The following is a 24674-nucleotide window of genomic DNA, read 5'->3' as shown; positions in this document are numbered from 1 at the left end:
ACGCACACAGTCTCTGAGTTTTTCTGGACGTGACGACAGACAAAGAAAATTATCAAGCTCTTGAAAGGTAAGAACCTCACAGAAGTTCCCATCTCATGTTCCTAAGCCTTGTAGTCCATTAGGTCCCCCAATCAAGGTTTCTTTTACATGTAATACTGAATGAATTTTGTTCCAAATGCATTTTCCTAGAGTAGGACGGTTACTTGTTAAAAAAATGTAGAATGTGCTGACATTATGTACATCCAAAAACTGGTCACTTTTTTTCTTTAGAATTAAAGAAAACTGTATTGTTTGCCGTTAGCTTTGGTTTATTTATTTTTAGTATTTAATTACAAAAAAAAAAAAAAAGCATTAACAAATCAAGAATAGAATTCCTACTACAGAGTCAGATGTACTTTATCAGAACAATTGTATAAATAACAAATTCAGATTTCTACACATCAATCTAAAATGCAAGCAGTGTTACATTTTACTTAAAGTGACACTAAGCAACATAACTACAACTTATTATCCTAGGACCGTCCTGTTAAATGTCAAAGATTTGACATATATCCAGCCTCTTTGATGCACCTAGAGACGATCCCCCTCTTTGGCCTCGTTGAAAATGAATTAACACTTTCATTGATTAGCTGAGAACATTGGACTAACCTTTCCTCAGCAAATCTAGGTCGCCCGGGTTGGAGGATGTTGATATTAATTACACAAAAGTGTTAATTCCACATTATAAATGTGGATGAGGAGGGGGGCTTTCGCCAGTTACCGTGATATGCTCCAGTTTACATCAAATTGCTACAAAGTGGTTTGAGGTGAAACTGGGGACAGCCCTGGAACTCTCTGAACAACATGCAGTTACATTGCTTAGAACGCGCTTTAATAACGTTAAATATTATTAAATAATTTATTACGCCCCGACAGTCACAATTTTAATTAAATAAGTCATTTATTAAAAAAAAATAATCCCTAAACATCACGTGTTTTCATCTAACCAAACAAAAGTAAACTTTGTTGTAATTACTAATGGATATATGGAATGCTGCTCAATGTAGTGAAAGGTCTTGATGGAATGTTTAAATCCTCAAGACCAGTTACCGAAGGAGAAAAAAAAAAAGCGTGTAACTAGCTTGTAATGATTTTGTCCTTTACCTACTTTTTTCCCTAAAATTGTTCCACTGTGCAAGAAATGATAATGGTTTATCAAAAATATGACAGCTCACCAAGCCTAAGGCAAACTAAAATTGTTTTATTCAGCTTAAAAAAGATGCTTAAATTGTTAAATGATGCTGCAAAGACAATTTTTTACATCAGAACTGCTATAAGAAGTGGTGTCACTTTAAGCTTCTTACTTCCCAACAAATATTTGAGCCTCACTCACTCAAAAAACTCAGACATCTGGCACACATAACTAGCACACATTTAAAGCGATGCTTACACCATCTGGTACGTTGCAGAATTTGCAAAGACCTCCGACAGTGACATCAGCGCTAGTTGTCCAGTGGCGGGGGTAGAGCAGGTAAAGGTGAGCTTTACTTAGCTGAACTGCTGTCCTCCTCCTCCAGTTGGTACTCTTTAGCAAGCCAACATCACGGCTGTAGCACGCAAGTACAGCTCTGAGGACTGTAGAGGACCCAGCGAGACCCTCCCTAAATAAAGTCAATGTCCTGCAGCTGTAACTGGTGACAGCTGGTGGAATTTACATTTCTAGGAGGCAGTACTTTTGCCCGTTGTCTGTCAGGCATAGGAAATATACAGAGAATTTCAGTGAAATTCCAAAACAGTCAAAGAAGTTCATAAAGATTCAATCGTAGCCTGCGGGTTATGATGCAAAGAGTACCCAGACACTATTTACTGGTTATGGAGCAAATAGTTTTGCAACAGTTTGTTTTCTTACATGGCTCTCGCAGGGAAAGGACCATCCTCTGCTGTTGGAAGACATCTGGTGTCTGCAGAGCTGCAGACGCCAGATGCAGATCCTGCTGGTCATGCAACGCTCTCAGCCAATGAACGATCCTCCATGCATTGAATATGCTCAGAATTTACATTTGCCTGCCTGGAAATCTTGTTGTTAATTCTGCGGAAAGTGGAATTACGCCTTTGGCAGCAATACGAAATATCTCTATGTGCAACATTTTACACTTTTCACCTCTTGTAAACTCTCAAGCTCACACTAAAAATGCCACTTCCCAACTTACTTCATCCTCTGCCTCCAGAACTCCAAGGGGTCAAGCATCTTTCAATGCTCGTGACGTTCATCCAGTTTCTGCACAAATGCTCACTCCACCAGTCATTCATTGACTGAGAGTGTCAGTTGAGTGCTCTCAGTCAACGAATGACCTTCTGTTCTAGGAATAAGCACAGAATTGACATAAGCTTACCCTGAACTCTCATTCCGGGATGACTGATGATGCTGACGGAGGTGGAGTTACACTTCTGAAAGCAATAAAAAAACATTAAGTATATACAGCATTTCTTACTGAATTTCCCCAGGCACCATGACTACTTCAATACACTGAAGAGGACTTGGTGCTTGGAGTAGCCCTTTAGCCACTCTCACAAATAATTTGCACACACGCAACTAGCCAATTACACGCATAAAACATACTTATCCAGCCAAAGTCTAGTCTAATTCTTCCAGCTGAAATGCAATCTATTAGGCGATCACCACACTGATACAGGCCAGGATTTCCAGACAGGAAAGAAGACTCATAACTGACAGAGCAGCAGAAAGAGATGACAGTTCTTCTTTTGGAGGCACTTAGATCCAATACACTTACAAAGACTTGCAAAGACCTATTGCAGTGCCAGCCCTGTCCTCTGGGGTACATATGGAAAATGAACATATTCAATATGTCCGTCTCAAATACAAAGAAACAGACCATAGCCAGGCTTAATTCCCACTGACGTATACCACTTATGCTTACACATACTAGGTTTAGCTAGAGATCTAAAGCGAGATTGAAATATTTCAATAAAATAGTTTACATATTGTGTTGGATTACTTGGTAGAATAAATCAAATAAAAAAATTATACTGAGTTTTGAAAAATAACGAACTAAAAACACACTTCAGATTCCTTCAACTCTTTGTGAAAAGGCAAACAGTGTAATGTAAGCTCTGAATAAAAGACTGCAAATGCTATTTATACTAGTACTAGTCAGACATATTAAACTGCTTAAGATAGAAGCTGCAGTCTGACATTGGGCTGCTATCAATAGAGGATGCCATATGCAACGTTACAAGTCACATCCTCCAAGTTTGTCATATAAAGGCTGACTAGACCAGAGACTGCTTATACATACACATCTTCCCAGCACTCAGAGTGCTTATTATTAGATATAATTAAATATTGAAAACTAAATATTCAACATATATGTTAATTATTCACAGGTTACGTTAAGCACTATAAGATACTTCAGATTGCTTAAGTGGTTATAGTGCAAGGACAATGTACAGTGTAGCATCTTCAAACACTGATAAGATATTTGCCATTTATTCCTAGGTTGTAACCCCACTTCTGGCTCCTATTAGCTGTATGGCTATCAAGTTCCCTATTATCTTTTAAATTTCTTCTGTTTATGGGTTTATCTGATAACATTTCTTTCTAGTCTAGAATTGTATTGTGCAGTCTGCAAGCAGACTGAAAAAAACGTGGGTCTAGTAACTATGTTGGCACTTTGTTTTTTTTTTCTGCATTACCTTTATAATGCATTATGAGCAGGGGATAATTTCGCTCCATAGTTTCCCTTTAAACACATATGTTCTTCAACTTCAACATTAGGGACCTTTACAGAGTGTGAACTTCAGAAATTTCGACTTTGAACTCTAGCGGTTGCAGGCTATGAATGTGAGAGCTGCATTTTGGGCATGTAAAGTATGCATCGGACATAGAATTGCTCTTGATACAGTAGTAACAAAAGACATGAGAACAGCCAATGGTATGCGGCATAGTGGGCCATTCTCCACATAAACAACATTCCTTACAATGAACAGCAAGAGAAGGATCATTGTGTCTGAGCCCTTGGATAGGTTTGCACCATGAAAATAACTTTAGCTTTAGTTTGTGTGTGTTAATGAGTGGCAGAAGAAAGATAAGAAACTCTGCAAATCCATGCCACAAGATTTCTCTGTTCATGTATTCGAACCCCACTTGGCGCACGTTCTGAGGCTTGATGAAGGTGGAACGTATTCTGAGAAGGCGTTCTGTCAATGTTGCAAACTTTCCTTGCTGTAGGAAGATTAAAAAATTCAAAAGTTCGCTAACCTTCAGGAGACCGGCACAGGCATTGATTAAGGATCTTGTTTTCTGAAAGGATGACCCAAGTGGGTGGTTACTGAATAAGTCGTAAGACCTCTCTGCTAGCCATTTGCCTCCAACTGTGAAGAGCGCGAACCAAACCTTTTGCTGCTTATTCATTGGCCTGTATGTTTTTGTTTGCGATAAATCATTTTTGTACTGGATATTCAAAATTGCCTGGCCAACAGTTGCATTGTTAGAGTAGACCGTATATCTCCACAAGAAAAGCCATAAAAATGCTTTAATCTCTGGTTCAAAGCGAGTCAAAATTCCTGGTTTAAATCCTTGAAAACAACTGTTAAATTGGGACCAGATTAATTGCTCTAACGCCTTGTTTAATTCAATAGCATCCATTTGACTTATTCGCAACACAGGATTTATGTCTTCCATATTGTTTTCAGTTACTGCCATTTTCTCCTGAAAGAAAAAAAAAAGAGAAAAAAAAAAAAAGCTATTTAATGTGAACATTACTCATTTACATGAAAATTCTGGATTTAATGCAGACATAAGAACTCTAGAAGAACCAAAGTTAGAAGACTGTCTAACAAAGTACCATTCAACAAATACATAAAATAATAATCCTGAATATTTTACAATAATAAAATCACAATGATTTCCTGGTTTCTTCAGATGTCACTGCAAAGCTTGCAGGGGATGTGCCTCGCAGTTTAAACGACACCAAGTACCAGAACAACTTTAGCTTAATGAAGGAATTTTGGTGTATAGATCATGCCCATGCAGTCTCTCACTGCTCAATTCTTTGCCATTTAGGAATTAAGTCACTTTTGTTTCTGCATCCCTAGCCACAACTCCCCCGTTTGTGACTCACACAGCCAACATGAATGGTTTCATTTTCAATCAGATCTTACAGTACAGCATGTTTACTTAAAAAGTTCTTACCTCATGCTCGATTAATTGAACTTTAAATCACCTATGAGGGTCCTGCATGCTCTAGCAGGCTATTAAGAGGGCAGAAGATAAACTTGTTCTGCAATAGATGGAGTTTAAAAATTCACTGTTCTTTTACAGAAAGTGTGAAGGTAAGCTGTGTAAGTAATATTCAGGGGAGGTATGGCTAGGGCTGCATAAATAAAGTCATGTAGATCTTCAAAGGCATAGAATTGAGCAATGAGACTGTAGGGGCATGATCGATACACCAAACCCACTTATTTAAGCTAAAGTTTTTTTGGTGGTCTGAGTGTCCCTTTAGGTATATTTATATTTTGATGGTGAGAATGATGGTATATAACACCTCCAGTATTCAACTTTAGGTTAAAGGACTAGCTATCAAACAGAGTGTATACCACGGTGCTATAAGATTCCAGTGAGGGTTTAACAATATCATAAACATAATTTTGACCACTGCTCAAATAGCTTATCACTCAATCATTCTTCTTGTGTATGCAAAATGTAATGTCTCATTAGGTAACAATAGCACATGACAGCTTATGGAAAAGAGCAGATGGCAATTAAAAAAAAATATATATATTTTTTAATATCCACGTTTTACAGTTTCCAATACAGCAATTATTGATATATAATTTACCATGTTGGCATTCCAGTGAAACTCCAACATGGTCTATACATGTGGGGTTTTTTTTTGTTTGTTTTTTCCATTAAAGATTGTATGTTCCTAAAAACCTCGGTGCTGCTTTAAAATAATACTACAATAATAGATAAAGATGTACAATTACAATTATGTATATAGCGCCAACATATTCCTCAGAGCTGTACAATAAGACAAACATTTAATTCTTATAAAACATGTATGGCGTACGGGAGCAGTAGGTGAAGGCAACAATGTACAAACGAGGTACTCCAACCATTGTGCAAAAAACGGATTAGGAGAACTGCTGTCATGGCCAGGAAAGGGTATACTGGAGAAGATCATATCCATTAACCACAATGAGAAGCTACTGATTTGTGCAGTCTCTCGTGGGATGGACTCTCAATTGTTGCCTGCCTTTTCAAGAACACTGGGAACTTTAAACCCAAGTATTTTATTTTTAATACACTAGAAAAAGTGGGGTTATTTCTAACACTGTGCCTTAGAAGAGCATTCTAGGCTAAACAATCACTACAGCCCAGAGTGGTGTTATGTTGCACATAGTCTCTGGATACCATTCCCTGATTCTACGTCTAAATGTTTATGAGTGGATTAGCAAACAAAAGGAAAAGAATAAAATGGCCAGAGACTGTCATCCAACCTATTTGTTAGGTATAGGCTAAGAGGGTGCTGGAATAACCTGTCCTTAGTGCAGATGATTCACTACCACAGATAAAGCATTATCTGTGCAGCCGCAGTGGATTTTTGATTTGGGTGCCTTGGTGAGGCAGGGTATTTTTCACTAAGTGCCAACACAGACTGAACAACTGGAACACGTTTCAGAGACACCATGCACCATTAACACTAGAATACAAAAATATCTACACTAAAAATTCAAGAAAATATACTTTACACAAATTATTTTTCTATAATACTTACAGAACATGAGAAACAGGTGTACTTCACACATATTGTGAGTGTGTGCATGTGTATGTATTTAGTTTATTGCACTGAACAGAGGTGATATCGAATATCTAACAACAACAACAACAACAAAAAGACTAGTTTGGCTGTGAATGTACTTGCAAAGCTTTTGTGTTTCTTTCGTTGTAGGTGGAAATGAGAAGTGTAAAGAAAAACAAAAAAACAAAAAAAGTACTTTAAACTGTCACAGACATATAACATAATGGGAAAAAGAAAGTACACCCTCTTTGAATTCTATGGTTTTTCATATCAGAACATAAATTATCTGTTCGTTAACAGGTCTTGGTAAATACAACCACAGATGAACAACACATGACATATTATACTGTGTTAAGATTTAACAAAAATAAAGCCAAAATGGAGAAGTCATGTATGGAAAAACTAAGTACATCTTATGATTCGGTAGCTTGTAGATCCACCTTTAGCAGCAATAACTGGAAGTAATTTTTTTTCAGTATGATTTTTAAAGTCTTTTTAACATCGTTGTGAAGAAATTTTGGCCCACTCTTAATGTTGCTTCAGTTCATTGAGGTTTGCTGGCATTTGTTTAAACACAGCTCATTTAGGGTCCGGGCCCAGCATTTCAATTGGATTGAGGTCTGGACTTTGACTGGGCAACACGGTGATTCCTTTCTATTTCATTCTTTTGTAGATTTTGTGGTGTGTTTGGCATCATTGTCCTGTTGCATGACCCAAATTCGGCCAAGTTTTAGCGGTCAGACAGATGGCCTCATATTTGACTCTAGAATACTTTGGCATACATTGGAGTTCATAGTCTACTCAATGACTGCAAGGTACCCAGGTCCTGTCGTTGCAAAACAAGCCCACATCATCACCCCTCCACCACCGTGATGAGGCATTTGTGTCAATATGCTTTATTTGGTTTTTGACAAACATAGCACTGTGCGTTATGGCCAAACATCTAAACTTTGGTCTTGTCTGTCCAAAGGATATTATTCCAGAAGTCTAGTGGTTTGTACAGATGCAACTTTGCAAACCTAAGCTGTGCTGCCATGCTCTTTTTAGATAGAAGAGACTTTCTCCTGGCAACCCTTTCAAACAAACCATTCTTGTTCAGTCTTTTTCCAATTGTACTGTCATGAACTATAACATTTAACATGCTAACTCAGGCCTGTAGATTCTGACATGTAACTTGGGTATTTTGCACTATATCGGAGCATTGCACAGTCTAGCCATGGGGAGAATTTGCTTAAACGTCCACTCTTAGGAAGATTGACAACCATCTTGAATGTTTTCCACTTTGAATATTTCTCACTGTAGAATGATGAACTTTAAATTGTTTGGAAATGGCCTTATAGCTCTTCCCAGTTTGATGGGTAGCAACAATTGCTTCTCTAAGATCATTGCTGAAGTCTTTCCTACTTGGCATCTTGTTTAATGCAGCTGAATACCCCAAACCAGCAAACTGCTAAAACATCAGCTTTTATATAGAGGTGGTCACACTTGCTGATCAATTAATCAAGGGCATTTGATTAGCAGCACCTGTCTGCTACTTAGCGTCTTAATTCCTATGGAAACAATAAGGGTGTGCTTAGTTTTTCACACATGGCTTCTCCATTTTGACTTTATTTTTGTTAAATAAATCAGGACATGGTGTCATATGTCATGTGTTGTTCATTTGAAGTTGTAGTGTGTAATGTAAAACCATAGAATACAAAGAGGGTGCACTTTCTTTTTCTCCCGACAGTGCATACAATACACACACACACACTATGTTTGTTATTTCAATAAGCACACAAATACATGTAAATTTTAAGGTGTGACGATAGGAGAAGGACAGAATTGCGGCATCCTTCCGAAGTACAACTCCTACTAATCTATGGCATTTCGAGGCACGTACAGCCCATTGTTGCTCTGAGATAAGGGGGCCATGCACTGTGCAGGGTCATTTACAACAAAAATATTTATTAAATACACAGTGAGATGCCACCAACCATGCAATACAAGAGATACAATCTGATCTGCCTTTTGAAATAAACAGTCAAACGTACAACAAACGTAACCCTTTCAGAACTCACAAGAGGGCTTCCACAATGGTAAGGGATGTGCATAAACCTGGAGGGAGTACATTTTCCTCCTTGACTGAATATACCATATCACTAAACAAAAGAATAGTTACAGCAGGTGGGCTTCATTGTCATCAACAGACAAAGCATAAACTCAATAGAAATGGGTAAAAATGAAAATTGAAATGGCCCAGGGACTATTCATAAAAATGCCTTCCTCTTAGCTACCTACTGACATTCGGTGCACATCACATGAACATCATGTTTCAACAAAGGATGACCCCGGTTCCATGCACAAAACTTGAGAACAAAAGAGAGGTTCCTTCTTTCAAGGTCAGCACACCAATAAAAAGAAAAGCCAAAGAGCAACATTGAGCAGATTCCTAAAATGTGGCAGTGACCCCAGAATAGCCATTTGTAGGATTTTCGTTCCCACTATAAAGACAAAGAACACACTCCTAAACAAACTATTAAGAGTGGAGGCTTGCAAATCTTAATTACAAAGAATAATAATAAGTCGGACTATATATTCTTCTCATTATGCAGGATAAGCTGAACTCTTCTCAAGCATTGTTATAACACTATGTTAGAGACACTCCAGTCACCAACACCATCTTGAGGTGTTCTATAGCCTTTTGGTGTAAATAACTACCTCTATTTTTTGAGCACTTCATTTTGCAAAAAATAAAGTATATATATTTATATTGGGGATGCACCGAAATGAAAATTCTAGGCCGGAACCAAAAATTCAGGATGCCCTTGGCCGAAAATGACTTTTTCCCCCAAATGATTTAAAAAAAACAAAAAAAAACGTTTTCCTATAATTTTTAATGAATTTAATTAATCTAATATGAAAAACTTCCCTTCTCTCTTCTCTTTTAGTTGTCCCCCTGCTTAATGTTCCTCTCCCCTCCCTCTTTTTTAGTGTTCTTGCCCCCTCCTCTCCTGTTCCATAGTGTTTTTTTCTCCCCCCCCCTCCACTGTCCCAATAGTATTTTCCCCCCCGTCCCAAGTGCAGTATTCTTGACTTTTTATGTTATCATTACTATCTTTCATTGTGATATATAATCATTTGAATTGTTAATGCAAGCATGTCTGTTAAACTATGCACTACAAAAAAAAAAAAAAATGAAAAAAATAACAAAAATCTGCAAATCTGACCTGTTTTTCGGCCAAAAGGGGATGGGCCCATTTTCGGCGCATCCCTAATATATATCACAAGATTCTTAATCTTAAAGTGGCAATGTGATTTTTAAGGTTTTTATAAAGATTATTTATAGAAATCTTTAGCTGACTTTGTTGGAATTTCCTTGAACAATAATAATATACAAATGACACAAAGTAGGGACTACTCATGCAAGACCCAACTTTTGGCAACATATGCATTAAAGGATCACTATAGTGCCAGGAAAACAAACTTGTTTTTCTGGCACTATAGGGTCTTTGGGTCCCCCCCCCCACCCTCAGGCTCAAGAGGGGTTAAACTGCTTTGTTTACAGCTGCAGGGTTAACCCTAGATGGACCTGGCACCCAGACCACTTTATTGAGCTAAAGTGGTCTGGATGCCTACAGTGGTCCTTTAAGTGTAGGTGTTTGACAGTGTTTACTACAAAAATCCTGAAGGGAATGATCATACTCACCAGCTGTAGTTACTCTGGTGACTATAGTTTCCCTTTAAGCAGTGACAATACATGCCTATGACTGCAGTATCTTCCGCAGACCCAGTTTTGTACACATCATTAAAGAAATAAAACTTCAGAAGACTATCCCACAACCTACTTCAGCTGATGCTTATCCCCTTTCCCAAAAACAACTTAAAGTGGCACTTTCTTCGCTCCTGAAAAATCTGTGTTTCATAAAGAGAATCTTTATGAAATAATAATTTTGACTGTGTTGGAATTTTACTTAAATTCCAGCCCAGTCAAGAAATATACAGAGACAAAAAAGGGACTACTTTGTCACCGTATTTCTCCTCCGCCTGACTTCCTTAGACTAAAGGCGGAGTCCAAGAGTCAACCCCAACAGCCATCACTATCGAGACTGCGGGATCCCCCATAGACCTCAATGCTGTACCTTAATGCATGCGCCAGAGTGCAGCAGTGATGTCGGATCCTGGCAGTTGAAGAGGAACAGTGCAGGGAAACGGACAGGTTCGGGTAAGTAATCTCACCTTTATCTCCCCCCTCTCTGCAGCCAGCGGACCACCAGTGGCGATATCACTGTGATATCTGCGAATTCGACAAAGTCCTCAGACAGTGACGCTTTAAATTAATTTAAGTTGTTACGGCAACAGGAGTGTTTAACCCTCTGAGTGCCAGTAATATGGCCAGCACATTGCAAAACAATGTGAATGTTGCTTTTGTGTAAGAGGATATATTGCCTTATTTTGTTCATTTTAGATTTAAAAAAGTTTAATCCAAGCAGCAGGACCATTTCAAGTATTTTGCAGTGGTCATGGTCTTTGGAATCTGCACACGCAGCACATTATTATTGTTTTTGCCATTTATACAGCGCCAACTTATTCCGCTGCGCTTTACAAGATTATAAAACAGAGAATTTAACAACAAATGAGACAATTACAAAAAGTTACAGGAACAATAGGTTGATGAGGAACCTGTTCAAAAGAGCTTACAGTCTAGAGGAGATGGGGGATGAAAACACAATTGATATTATTACATACAGTCAACACACACATTGAAAATACATCATACCCACACTTTACATACAGCGAGCACACACCATGTCCACACTATGACAAAAAGAAAGTATGGGAGAGCAGAGGGTGAGACACTCAGGGTAATGCACAAACAACATTTTTGCACTCCTCACCCCCACCCTCCCTCATTTAATTTGTGAAAATTTAGTTTTGCAAATCTCCCTGTCAATGTCCAAGGCTCTTGGCAGGGGCTCCAATCTTGAAACTGAAATTATTTTGTGTCATAAGAAATAGATTGTCATGACAGAAAGGTAGATGAGGTTACAGGTTTAGTTCCATTGCACAAGAAGATTTAAAAAAAAAAAAAAGAAGTTTCACACCACTGTCAGTAACAGAAGTATAACGTATAACTAGAAATAAGGAGCACAATGAAAGGGACTCGTATATAGCAAAACTGACTCCCTTAAAGTCAGGAAACACTTAATCTTTATAAGCACTGTGCACTCATGCATTCAGCCTTTTAGGCAAAGTTGTTGTTTTTTTGCATGATTTAGTCAACTGCACTCTCTCACTCATTATTAATAAAATGCAAAGCTTACACGAAGCCTGACCCATCAAACAATCAACAATTTCAAAGCCCTGAAGAAAACCCCTTTTTTAAATAAAGCAAAATGAGCCAAATATTTATTTTTGTATTTCATGCCACAGGGAATTACATTACGAAGCAATGTGTTGCCTGCCCCTCTGGTGTCAAATGCAGTGGGCACAGTTACAAAATCTAACACAGGCTATAATACCAAATGACAGCTCTGTATATGACACCCTCAAGCAACCTACGCTAACACTGCCCCAAGTGGCCTCACACAAGTGCATTTTGTATTATGAAGTGTAGCCTAATTTATAAGCCATGTCAAATCCACTTTTCATAACATTATTTCTAGGAGCTTTTAAAACTATTTTAAACTATGTTAGCACTGTGTTGGCCCATATAAAGAATAATTGCAATGTACAAAACCATAATATACCATAAAAATGTTACACACACACACACACATATATATAGGTGTTTGATCCTGAGGAAAGTCCTATTTGTTGGACTGAAACGTCGATCTTATTTTAAAATGCTACAATAAAGATTGGATTTTTTAATAACTCCGTGAGTGCTGCTACCTTGTTGGATATTTTGGATAATCAAGCCCTGGCTAAGCACCCGGTTCATAAGGTGATTTATAGCGCGAGTGCAAGAACTTTCTTTTTTATATATATATATATATATATATATATATATCATTAGGGCTTTATTTACTAAGCAGGTAGTTTTGGACACTTTACAGTTATTTTTCAAGCTAGTCAAATTTAGGGTTACCCTCACAAACTGTAAGAAACTACTTGTAGGCTTTGTTTCTCTAGAACTAGAAATCCAGTCACGTAAACACAACAAAGGCCTCATGGCCGAAACGTATTTTGTTTTTGTCCTTTTAACTAGAATAGATTCTTTTCATTTGCGCCCTATGTGGATTTCTACTTATACCAACGTATTTACCACTTCTGTGCAGCACGCTACCTGTACTTTGTGTCTCTAGTTTAAAAGGACCACCATTTCATCTATATGATTGATAAAGTTTTGCAAAATGGGTGTGCATGCAATATATCACTTTTTTTTCCACTCTACTACTGGTCTACTTGACCATCTGGAATTCTAAAGCAAATATCATAAAGTCTAAATTACATTGCATTAAAAGGTACACAAATACAAAACTGTACAGAACAAATCTAACATTTTATATTTTCATAGCAGTACATTTAGCTCTGGTCTTAGCCAACAGCAAATGTTTATTACACAAGCCAGCTATCAACCTGTGTGTGTGTGTATATAAAAACCACACACACCATTATAAACAACATAAAACTAGTAGATATTATGAGGTCCATTAGGGACATAATGATTGCTGAACTCATGCTAGAATGACCTTCTTCAAGATCAAAGCATTATCAAACTCTGTATATTTTTTTTTTATCGGTTTACCAGAATAAACCTCAACTACTATTGTTATACAGCAGGGAGGTTAACTTTTAACACACAAGCCATTTGTGGACAGGGCTCCTATGACCCTCGGCCACACTGATGTCAGCAAGCCTAGCTGTCACTGCTGTGTCTCATCAGGCTGATGAAGGCTGTCCAGCTTGGAAAACAGGGCTGGGTATTCAGTACACAGACACACAGAACGCGGCCAGCGAGGAGAGGAGAGCACTCACAGCACAGGCTGTTCAGCGGCTGTCATGCAGAGCCTCCCAGACCTCTCCCTGCGCCCACCTGACTCTGTCTTTACTTCCGCGTTGGCTTTAAATCACGTGACTGGGCGCAGGGGCTACGGAAGGCAGCGGAAACCAAAATGGTGTGTGTGTTTACAAAAGGAACGCGGTAAAACCTCCTTTAACAGGAAATACTGTACACAGATAATGCAGGGGTACTTAACAAAGCTCAGTAAAAAAATATATATATTTTGTGCATATTAACAGATAGACACTTAGCAGGGGACAGAGCCACTTTAATACCCAAACTACATTTAAATATTATTTTTTTTTCTAATGTTAAACATAAGAGTAGTAGAAAAAAAGTGCTACAAGAGTATCATACACTGATTTAAGCGTTTAGAAATTAGTTTTACTTAGAACATAATTTCAATTAAAATATAAGAGACTGCATACAAGAATATAAATACTAAAATTATGCTAATAAGCACAACAACAACAAAAAAGGATAAGCAGCTATGCACATGAAAAACTTTACTAAGTTTCAATAGTCAATGAGTAGAGTTTTAATGTGAGGGTTTGTAGTATCCAGTATCTGAAGTAGCAAAAAGTATCTCCTGTGTTTTGTGTAAATATGTATCCTTATAAGAACCAGAAAAGCAGGCAAAATGCAGTAGTGGCTGGATGTTACCGAACGATCATCTGATTTTCAGATAAATGCCGAAGCCAAATAACGCTGGCGTTTCTGTATTGCCTGAACTTCAGTGTCGCTTTGTGCTTCGACACGCTTCGCCCGCTTTCTCCGAGATTTCTTAAGCCTGTTCTTATAAGTATCTAAAGGCTGTTAGACTGTTTTACCAGCATTGCTTAATTCCCAAAAGGACTCTATTTTTATTGTTATTTATTATATTTTGGATTTTGTAACACCCCTGGTTGATTTAAAATCAGGGGCGAATTCACTAAGTGCTGAAATTGTTTTTTTGCATTTACTTAGGACACGTTGAGGGACTTCATAATGAGAGTATCGAAAAAATACCTAAAACTTGTGTTAATCTTTTTTTCACATCAATCTCTGTCTTCTTTGAATTGTTGCTAGGCACAATAGCCACTTCAGCCTATTGAATTGGTTATGATCCCGGGATGCTGTCATTGCACCCATTCATTTTACTAATTTATCATACTGACAAAATAGTGCTTTAAACTGAATCTCGATAACAATGGCGATGTGCCTGCTTTCAGTTTATAGAGCGCTTCAACAAGGGCCGTTTTTAATATTGATTGTAAAGCGCTACGGAATTTGCTGGCGCTATTTAAATAATAAAATAATAATAATAATAATTGGATCCTGGGCAAAGCATTTGCTTGGGCCCCTTGGACCCTGCCCCCCTCCCTCCCACACTTCCTGGCATGCAATCTCCACTCCAATGCAGTGGCGGAACTAAAGTAGAGAGATGCAAGGATATTTTTGGGCCCCCCAATCACAAAGGTGACCAAAAGGTTGATCCCCATCTGTCGTGCAACTCCAACAATGCATTGACAGCTGGGACTCTACCATTTACCCATGTTTGCAGGTTTGTATTTAGCACTGAACAGTGTTTGTGTATTTGAATGTAAGCATGTTTTTGTAATGAGTATGTTTGTGTAATTGTAGGGATGTGTTTGTATGTGGTGTTGGCATTTGAATGCAAGAGTGTATTTATGTGTAGTGTTGTTTTTTGAATGCAGGGGTGTGTTTATATATTTTTTTGGTGCTTAGCACAGAGGTGTGTGTGTGTATGTAATGTTGACATTTTAATGCAGGAGTGTGTTTGTACATAGTATTGAAGATTGAATGCAGGGGTGTATTTGTGTGTAGTGTTTGCATGTGAATGCTTAGTCATGCACATTCACACACACACACACACACACAAAACACATGCAGATACAGAGATATGCACACTGACACACATGCAGATATACAGACACATATACATACACTAACATACATACAGACAAACAGATACACATCCTGGCACACATGATTATACACAGATACACACATATATACACACTGACACATACACACAAATACACACAATAACAACATATGTTTTGAGAACCCAGAAAATGTACACTTTTAAACTCACCCTCTAGTTTCCTACCTTGGCGGTTGGCTTCCCCTGTGTCCAGGTTGGTGGCTGAAGCTGTTGGAAGTTGGGATCTAGCTCTCCCGTCCCAACCTCCCTCTGCTCTGCCTCCTCTGTCTCTCTCATGCGGTACTTCTCTTTGTGTGAGGAAGTGACTCACGACTGTAATTTCCTCCCATGCTGCTGAAAAGCAAGCGGGCCTGGTCGCGCTTTTAAAGCGGCACAGCGCACAACCGGGCCCCTGCTGACACAAGGTCACCGGGTAGCCCTTAGTGCATGTGCCACCCAGTGGGCCTCCTTAGTGTGCGGGTCCCAAGCTGCACTGGCGGGCCCATGAAGGGGAAAAATATATGGTTGAGGGCAGCGGGGCCCATGGGGTAGTTGCTTTGGGCTCCCCAAAAGAAACTGGGCCCGCGGCAGCTGCTCCGTTTGCCCCGCGTTAAAGACGGCCCTGGCTTCAACTCATCCTACATAATGAGTGGAACGGCTGCTGAGAGATAAGATACTTGTCTCATAAATTGCTGTTGCCTGAGGATGCAATCAGCTTTTCTAAGCTGCGTGTTTTCAAGGTGTGACGAGACCAATCTCGCCACATTGCAATGGAGGAGCCTGGTTGCCCACCTGCTGCCTTTGGATTATGGACCGGCAGTTAAAGGGTTAATTTTACTGTGCAGGAAGATTTATTTCTTCCTTTCTGCACAGCCGTTCGGTAGATTCTATCTACCGAACAAATAGCCCTTTCTTAGCCTCCCCAGAGCCGTGGGGAGCCGGCAGGCACCGTTAATTGGCCACCCAGAAGCTGGCGTGTGCCCTCCATTTACCTCCCTGAAGCTGCGGTTAACCGCAGCTTAATAGATTGTTACTGGGTGGCCGCAGTTACACTTAGCGGCCGCTAGGAGGCGGTGTTAGGGAACACCCCGGACGGCCAGCGGTGCTCAGCCCAGAATCAGTGCACTAAAAGTGGACACTTTTACGTGCAGGCACCGCTGAGCCTCCAGCCCCCTGGTTCTTATTCGTGCATATTTAACCGAATACATGTTAATTCGGTAGTTTGTATATGTGAATGTTAACCCAGATAGCACAGCCATGGAGCCAATTCGTGTAATTAAAGACCTTGGCTCCATGGCAATTGAACTGTGTGAATAGGATCTGAGCGCTATTCGGTAGTTTTGTGCGCTCAGATCCCAGCTATCTGGGGATATGTGACATGTCTGTGTTTTATGTATAAAATGTGTCTTTATGTATTTTAAAGTAATATTGTATCTGTGTTCACCACGTGCATAATGGAGTCTTGCCTCTGTCCTGGAAGATAATTGAATTACTTCTCAATTATCTCCAGGGCAGAGGGGAGGAAGCCATGATGCATTGTGGGAAAGTATTGTGACTGTATGTCTGTAATTGGTACTTGTCTGTCCGTTGTTACAGTCTTCCATCTGGTCCCCTAGGGGAGTGTCCACCAGGTGGGAGACCTGCATAAATACAGGGGCAGGTAGCCCTCAATAAACAGACCACTGCTTGACCCTCAACACGGAGCCTTGTCTCGTTCTTGGGGGGATTCACTGTATGCTGATAGGGACTGACTGCCAAGAGTGTAAGCCGCTTGGGAGCTTTTCCTGTTCGTCTGCTAGCAGCTATTCGTGAGATTCCAGTTCGGGAGTTTGGAGTGCTACCTTATTCCCTTGTATGCAGTTCGGGAGTTTGGTGCATTTACTTATATCCAATTCGTGAGTTTTGGTGATTCTACAGTAGCTGTGCCTGTCTGTGAAAAGGGGATTATCGCCTAAATGATTTTAACCCCTTGTCTGCTGAAACGGTCCGTTACAATTGGTGGCAAGCGGCGGGATCGTTCCTACAGCCAGAAGGACAGCTACAGGAGACACCATTTCTTTGGATTTTATCATTTGAGGGCAAAGCATGTCTGAGTACAGCGACGCTGACAGCACCAGGATGGAACCAGCAGTGGAGTATGATGAGGGTGCCATGGATGACCAAGATGCAGTCCGCAAAGGCATCTGGTACCAGGCAGTGGGTATTGTGGAGTACCAGCGGGGCGAGAGATTCCCCAAGGAAGACCAGCGGTTGCAGAAGCGAGTAGCCCTGTGGATGCCCTTCCTGGGAGAGCAGCCCCTGGAGGAATGGGTGAGGAAATTGGAACACCTAGTATGGCAGGAGATGTGGCTAGAAGAGGCCTACCAGGTGCTCTGGTGGTATGGGGCACAGTACCTGCCCTGGACAGCCGAGCATGACAAGCCAGAGGGAGAGGAGTTTGATGGTCCTGGCTTGTTATGGCAGTCGTTTTCAGAGCCCAAGTTTGGGAGCCCTACACAAGCCCGGTTCAGTGATCTCTTTGAGTGGAGGGACAGCAGGTATGACTGGGACGACACTCAGGAGATAGAGCAAGACCTGGTCCACCTAGTGACCCGAGAGAGAGAGCTGGAACAGGGCTACCAAAATCTGTTCCACTCCAGTGAGAAGACTCATCAGGGAAGCGGAGACCCAGATCCAGACCCATTCAGCTGGGCCGATATTGAGGAGATGTACTGGGAAGAACCCCAGGTGGCCGGTGGAGATGGGACCAAGATCTCTCCACCGTTCCTGCAGGGAATTGGGAGCCCAGTCTCCATTCCCCAGCGGCAGGCTGAGTTACAGGGGCCAGAGGTAGTTGTTCCTGCCCCCCAGCAGCAGAGTGATATGCCGGGAAGGCAGTGTGAAATGCAGGGAGAGGAGAGCAGCGTCCTCCATGCCCAGCGGCAGGCTGAGTTACAGGGGGCAGAGGTAGTTGTTCCTGCCCCCCAGCAGCAGAGTGATATGCCAGGAAGGCAGTGTAAAGTGCAGGGAGAGGAGAGCAACGTCCTCCCTCCCCAGCGGCAGGCTGAGTTACAGGGGGCAGAGGTAGTTGTTCCTTCCCCCCAGCAGCAGCGTGATTTTTTGGAAATTGGGAGCCCAGTCTCCATTCCCCAGCGGCCGAGTGATGTGCTGAGAATTGGGAGCCCAGTCTCCATTCCCCAGTGGCCGAGTAATGTGCCGGGAATTGGGAGCCCAGTCTCCATTCCCCAGCGGCCGAGTGATGTGCCGGGAATTGGGAGCCCAGTCTCCATTCCCCAGCGGCAGAGTGTCCAGCAGGGAATAGGGAGCCCAATCTCCATTCCCCAGTGGCAGAGTGTCCAGCAGGGAATAGGGAGCCCAGTCTCCTTTCCCCAGCAGCAGGAAACTGTATTGGGAGCAGAGACAGTCGGTCTCCCCCCACAGACACTGGAAGTATGTATGGGAGAGGAGCTTGTTACCACCTCTCCCCAGCGGCAGATTAGTAATGTGCAGGGAATAGATAGCCCAGTCTCCTTTCCCCAGCGGCAGAGTGTTCTATCGGGAGAGGAGCTTGTTACCCCCTCTCCCCAGCGACAGCTTAATGTACCAGGGGGAGACTGTAAGCCCCACACCTGTGCAGATGGGACCGTGGTCTCTGCACTTACCACCCAGGGGGTAGGGACGGTCGGTCCTACCCCCCACGACAGGCCTGTTTAGCCAAAGGGGAGACAGTCGGTCTCCCCCTCCGGCAGCAGGGGGGAGACAGTCAGTCTCCAGCAACCAGGCTCCAACCAGACTACTCCCGTGGTAGTGCTGGCACCAGGACAGAGTACCGCTGGTCTCTGCCCACTCAGCAACCCACCAAGGCAGCCTACCAGTGCCCCACACAGCCGTGGTGAGGCACCTGGACATGGACAAGGTTCTCCCTTACCCAGGTGTAGTAACCATTTATTGTGGGTGGGCTGTACTGCTTTTTCTGTTTTGTGGGTGGGCTGCTGGACTAACAAGGGCACTGACCGGCAGGAGGTCAGGTACCCTGTTAATCTGTTTGGAAAAGGGGAGAGATGTGATGAGACCAATCTCACCACATTGCATTGGAGGAGCCTGGTTGCCCGCCTGCTGCCTTTGGATTATGGACCGGCAGTTAAAGGGTTAATTTTACTGTGCTGGAAGTTTTATTTTTTCCTTTCTGCACAGCCGTTTGGTAGATTCTATCTACCGAACAAACAGCCCTTTCTTAGCCTCCCCAGAGCCGTGGGGAGCCGGCAGGCACCGTTAATTGGCCACCCAGAAGCTGGCGTGTGCCCTCCATTTACTTCCCTGAAGCTGCGGTTAACAGCAGCTTAATTGATTGTTACTGGGTGGCCGCGGTTACACTTAGCGGCCGCTAGGTGGCGGTGTTATGGAACTCCCCGGACGGCCAGCGGTGCTCAGCCCAGAATCAGTGCACTAAAAGCGGACACTTTTACATGCAGGCACCGCTGAGCCTCCAGCCCCCTGGTTCTTATTCGTGCATATTTAACCGAATACATGTTAATTCGGTAGTTTGTATATGTGAATGTTAACCCAGATAGCACAGCCATGGAGCCAATTCGTGTAATTAAAGACTTTGGCTCCATGGCAATTGAACTGTGTGAATAGGATCTGTTGTTACAGTCTTCCATCTGGTCCCCTAGGGGAGTGTCCACCAGGTGGGAGACCTGCCTAAATACAGGGGCAGGTAGCCCTCAATAAACAGACCACAGCTTGACCCTCAACATGGAGCCTTGTCTCGTTCTTGGGGGGGGATTCACTGTATGCTGATAGGGACTGATTGCCAGGAGTGTAAGCCGCTTGGGAGCTTTTCCTGTTCGTCTGCTAGCAGCTATTCGTGAGGTTCCAGTTCGGGAGTTTGGAGTGCTACCTTATTCCCTTTTATGCAGTTCGGGAGTTTGGTGCATTCACTTATATCCAATTCGTGAGTTTTGGTGATTCTACAGTAGCTGTGCCTGTCTGTGAAAAGGGGATTATCGCCTAAACGATTTTAACCCCTTGTCTGCTGAAACGGTCCATTACACAAGGTATTGGAAGGTTATTATTTATTTAATTTATTTTTTACATTATTTTTATTTAGTTATTTAAATACCGTATTAAATAAAATATTCTTGAAGTTGTTTGGGTGCAGTGTCCCTGTCCCCCTTAGTCCTGCAATGTAAAACATTGCAGTTTCTCTAAAAAAAATGTTTTACATTGCAGGATAAGGGGGACAAGGACACTGCACCCTGACAACTTCAAGGAGATTTTTTTTTTTTTTTTTTTACGGTATTTAGATAACTAAATAAAATATATATATTTAAGTACTAAGACTGCCTCTAGTGGCTGTCTGCCAGACAGCTGCAAGAGGCACTTCCTGGAGATTGCAATGGGGGAGGGGCAGGTAAGCAGTACAGATTCCATTTAAAATGGTGTATCCTGCATATGATACATTTTACAAGTTTACAGTAAAGCTTTTTCGGCAACGCACTGATTGTTTAGTGGGAATTTGACATACAAAACCACAGCAGTTGAAATTTAGAATGTTGTTTATAAATAGTAAGTAGAAAGCACATGTGTATCTTAAAATACATGTTTTATTTATTTACTCACAAGCCCATGTTAGTTGCCTTGTATTGCTTTTTCTTTGTACTTCCCTACCAAACAATAATGCATATGTTAGCGAATGAGTCACATTAAATTGGCAGACGTCCCAGATAAAAACGACATCAACACAATACGAATAACAAATAGGGCTGTAATTAAGGTAGTCTGTAACAAGTGTGCACTTAAATGTTAAAATTTAGTTGAGCCAGTCATGACACTGGGACTTGTCAACTTGTTTGGATGACACAAAAGTTGTTTTGCTTTTATCTAATACAGCCTAAGGGAAAAGCAAAACTCTTTTACATATCTTAGTCAATACATGGTAAATGTAATTTATCATCTTTGTATGATATTGAGAGAGGAGCTAGTGACCATTACAGGGTCATATGTCAATCGCTAATGTTATGTAGTGACATGGAGCCTACTATTATTATTATTATTATTATTATTATTATTATTATTATTATTTATAAGGTGCCTACAAATTCTGTAACAGTACAATAGGTGGACTAACAGACAAGTATTTTCAACAAGGCGAGTTGGACGCACAGGAACAGAGGGTGTTGAGGGCCATGCTCAAGCAAGCTTACATTCTAGAGCTTACAGTGGGCAAGAGTACATGTAATAAGGAAACATAATGATTATTTAACAAATTGCATTTCCCTAAATTTAGCAATTTTGAAAGTAGAACTGCAGCAAAGTAGAATAGCTCACAGATAGTGACATATTTATTTGAAACCAGAACTTGACCGGATGCCCAAAATTTGATGAAAATTTTAAAATAAAGAAGACTATTAGTTTGTTGGGGCCCCTCATTATTGTTATGGTGAGGGCAGGGGTTATATATTGTGGGTCTAGGGGGTTGAGGACCACTAACCACCAAAGGAGATATGGCTTTAACTTTAGGGAGCGGGCTGTTGCGCTGCCCGATGGTACCTATTGACGTTGGCTTGATCCTGATTCTGCCACTCTGCTGCCAGCCCTAAACTCCTGGCTATACCTGTGTCCCTATGCCCCTTGTCAGATACCTTGCTTTATAATACCTTGCCACCAAATATCTATTAGGACACTGTTTTCACCTCCAGGTCTCTCCTGAGGGTCGTGTTAGTAAGTGTAAGCTTGTCCTGCATTTCAGTTCCACCACTGCAACCAGACCCAGATGGGTCTGAAAAACAGGGGTTTGAAAAATGACATGTCCACACCCCCATCAATTACACTCATACCCTCCACCAAAAAGCCATGAGTAGGTGTTGGGGTGTCGGACAATAGCAATGTCCACTTACTCTTTTGTTTTAACCCCTTAAGGACCAAACTTCTGGAATAAAAGGGAATCATGACATGTCATGTGTCCTTAAGGGGTTAATACTACTCACAAAAATACAATGGGTATGGGTTTTGGACATTGTCATGTCTACCCCCACTTTTTGATTATTATAGCCCCAACCTGCCACCTGTTGATGGGCAATAGGGGGACAGTGAGATGTCCCCCCATTTCAAAATTAGTAGTCCCCACCCGATCTTAATACATGGGAAAGTTGGGGGAATGTTTAGAATGTCCCTTGTTTTTTTTTTACATTGCATCCACCATTGGCCATGGGAGGGAGCAGAGGGGTGGACAGTGACCTATTCACCTCTGTTAATTAATTTAAACCACCACCCGATGCCCATGGGCTGCCCTTCAGTAGTAATTTTTAGTTAACGTAGACATGCTCCCAATGGTGGGAATAAGGAAGGTTTTAAACTTTTCCTATAGTTAAATGGGGTCTGCCCACAGACTATGCTTTTCTTGGGCTTTTAAAAATTTATTTATTTATCTATTTGCTTTTTAATGTGGTAGCTGGTTAGCAAGTGCTGGCCAGCCGCCTAATGATTAACACTCGCTTTGCCAAGGCTATTTTTTTTTTTATTTTTTTTAAATCAACAGGCAAATATTTAAAAAATTTAAAATCCAGGCCTGAATTTTAGCTGACCGAAAGCTTTTGGTCATGCTGAAATCCAGAACAAATTCAGGTTCATTTGGAGCCTGCTCTGTAAGATTTAGACATTGTTAATGTAAACAGCATGGAATCTGTTCTGGTATATTTGATTTGCAGTGTGCTTCTGTGCCACTGCTGGTGCTTTGGAAATTGCAAACTTTTTCATTTTAGTAATATAGACAGTATGTGGCTGCACAAGTGAACCCTGCTTACACTGTGAGTGTTGCATGTCTTTTTTAACTATTTATAAAAAAAAATGTCATCTAAAATGTTGTGGTAGTGCTGGCTTTCAAATTAAGTTCAAATTAAATTACTCCTACTGCTACTTCCCTTTTCATGCCTTTTATCGTGGTTGTGTTCTGCCTGAATTAATCTTGCAGTTACTTAACGCTGATAGGGCACTGATTTTTTTTCCCCACACTGAAGGACCATCACTACTTTTTTAAGGAAAAAATCAGTGGGCATGAACTCCACTACATACAAAAACCGCAAACCCTTTACCTATCCCTCTCCACAGTGTAAAGTGAGGTAAAACAACTAATCTTATCGAGACAGATAAAAGTTCCAAAGATTACTAACCAGTAGGTAACCAATTAAGCAAGGTATTGGTATATATAGACAAATGGGATACAGCTGGTTATCTAAAAAGAAATTGACCCGAATATAGTGTGATACAGTAATAAAATTACCCCCCATTACCATCAGGGAGGCAGCTTGAGTGCTGATAACTACCATACATCTTGCACTAATGACACTTTTATTGGGTGCATTTACATTTTATTACTGTATCACACTATATTCATTTCCATTTTATAACTGTATCACGCTATATTCGTGTTGGTTCTTTTTTAGATAACAAGCTATATCCCATTTGTCTATATATAACTTATCCTTTCCACCCTGAGAAGAACAAACCGCAGCGCTTTACAATGGGTGGACGAACAGACATGTATGTAGTTGTAACCAGACAAGTTGGACACACAGTAAAAGAGGGGTTGAGGGCCCTGCTCAATGAGCTTACATGCTAAAGGGAGTGGGGTAAAATGACACGAAAGGTAAGGATAGTATTAGACTAGTGACAGTTGCAGAAGAGGAATCAGTTGGGAGCTATTAACAGTTTAATTGGTACGCTTTTATGAAGAAGTGGGTTTTTAACGATTTTTTGAAGGAGTGGAGACTGGGTGAGCATCTAACGGAGGAGGGAAGCGAGTTCCACAGGAACGGTGCAGCCCTTGAGAAATCTTGAAGGCGAGCATCAGAGGTTTGAGTACAGACAGAAGATAGATGTAAGTCTTCAGCAGATCGTAAGGGCCTAGACGGGACATACTTGTGTATAAGGGAGGATAGATAGGTGGGGGCAGCATTATAGTGAAAGATAAAAATGTGGTGAG

The 24674-nt window shown here is 41.1% G+C and overlaps 1 protein-coding gene across 1 annotated transcript; it reads right to left on the bottom strand.

The window, feature by feature from the left end:
• Nucleotides 1–3091: 3091 nt before the first annotated feature.
• Nucleotides 3092–13683, bottom strand: PEX2 (peroxisomal biogenesis factor 2). The gene is made up of 2 exons (XM_063451307.1): nt 13531–13683; nt 3092–4708 (listed from the first exon to the last, which is right to left on the bottom strand). Exon 2 carries the CDS (start codon nt 4700–4702, stop codon nt 3782–3784), a length of 921 nt encoding a protein of 306 aa, XP_063307377.1. The 5' UTR covers nt 4703–4708; nt 13531–13683; the 3' UTR covers nt 3092–3781.
• Nucleotides 13684–24674: the final 10991 nt, after the last annotated feature.

This window comes from Pelobates fuscus, chromosome 4 (genome assembly GCF_036172605.1).
Source record: "Pelobates fuscus isolate aPelFus1 chromosome 4, aPelFus1.pri, whole genome shotgun sequence".
NCBI classification, from domain to species: domain Eukaryota; kingdom Metazoa; phylum Chordata; class Amphibia; order Anura; family Pelobatidae; genus Pelobates; species Pelobates fuscus.
The sequence above is the reverse complement of the archived record's forward strand: the minus strand, read 5'-3'. Positions and strand labels throughout refer to the sequence as shown.

Excerpts from the sequence above, each read along its gene's own strand:
- PEX2 (XM_063451307.1), bottom strand. The coding sequence starts at position 4,702 with ATGGCAGTAACTGAAAACAATATGGAAGACATAAATCCTGTGTTGCGA.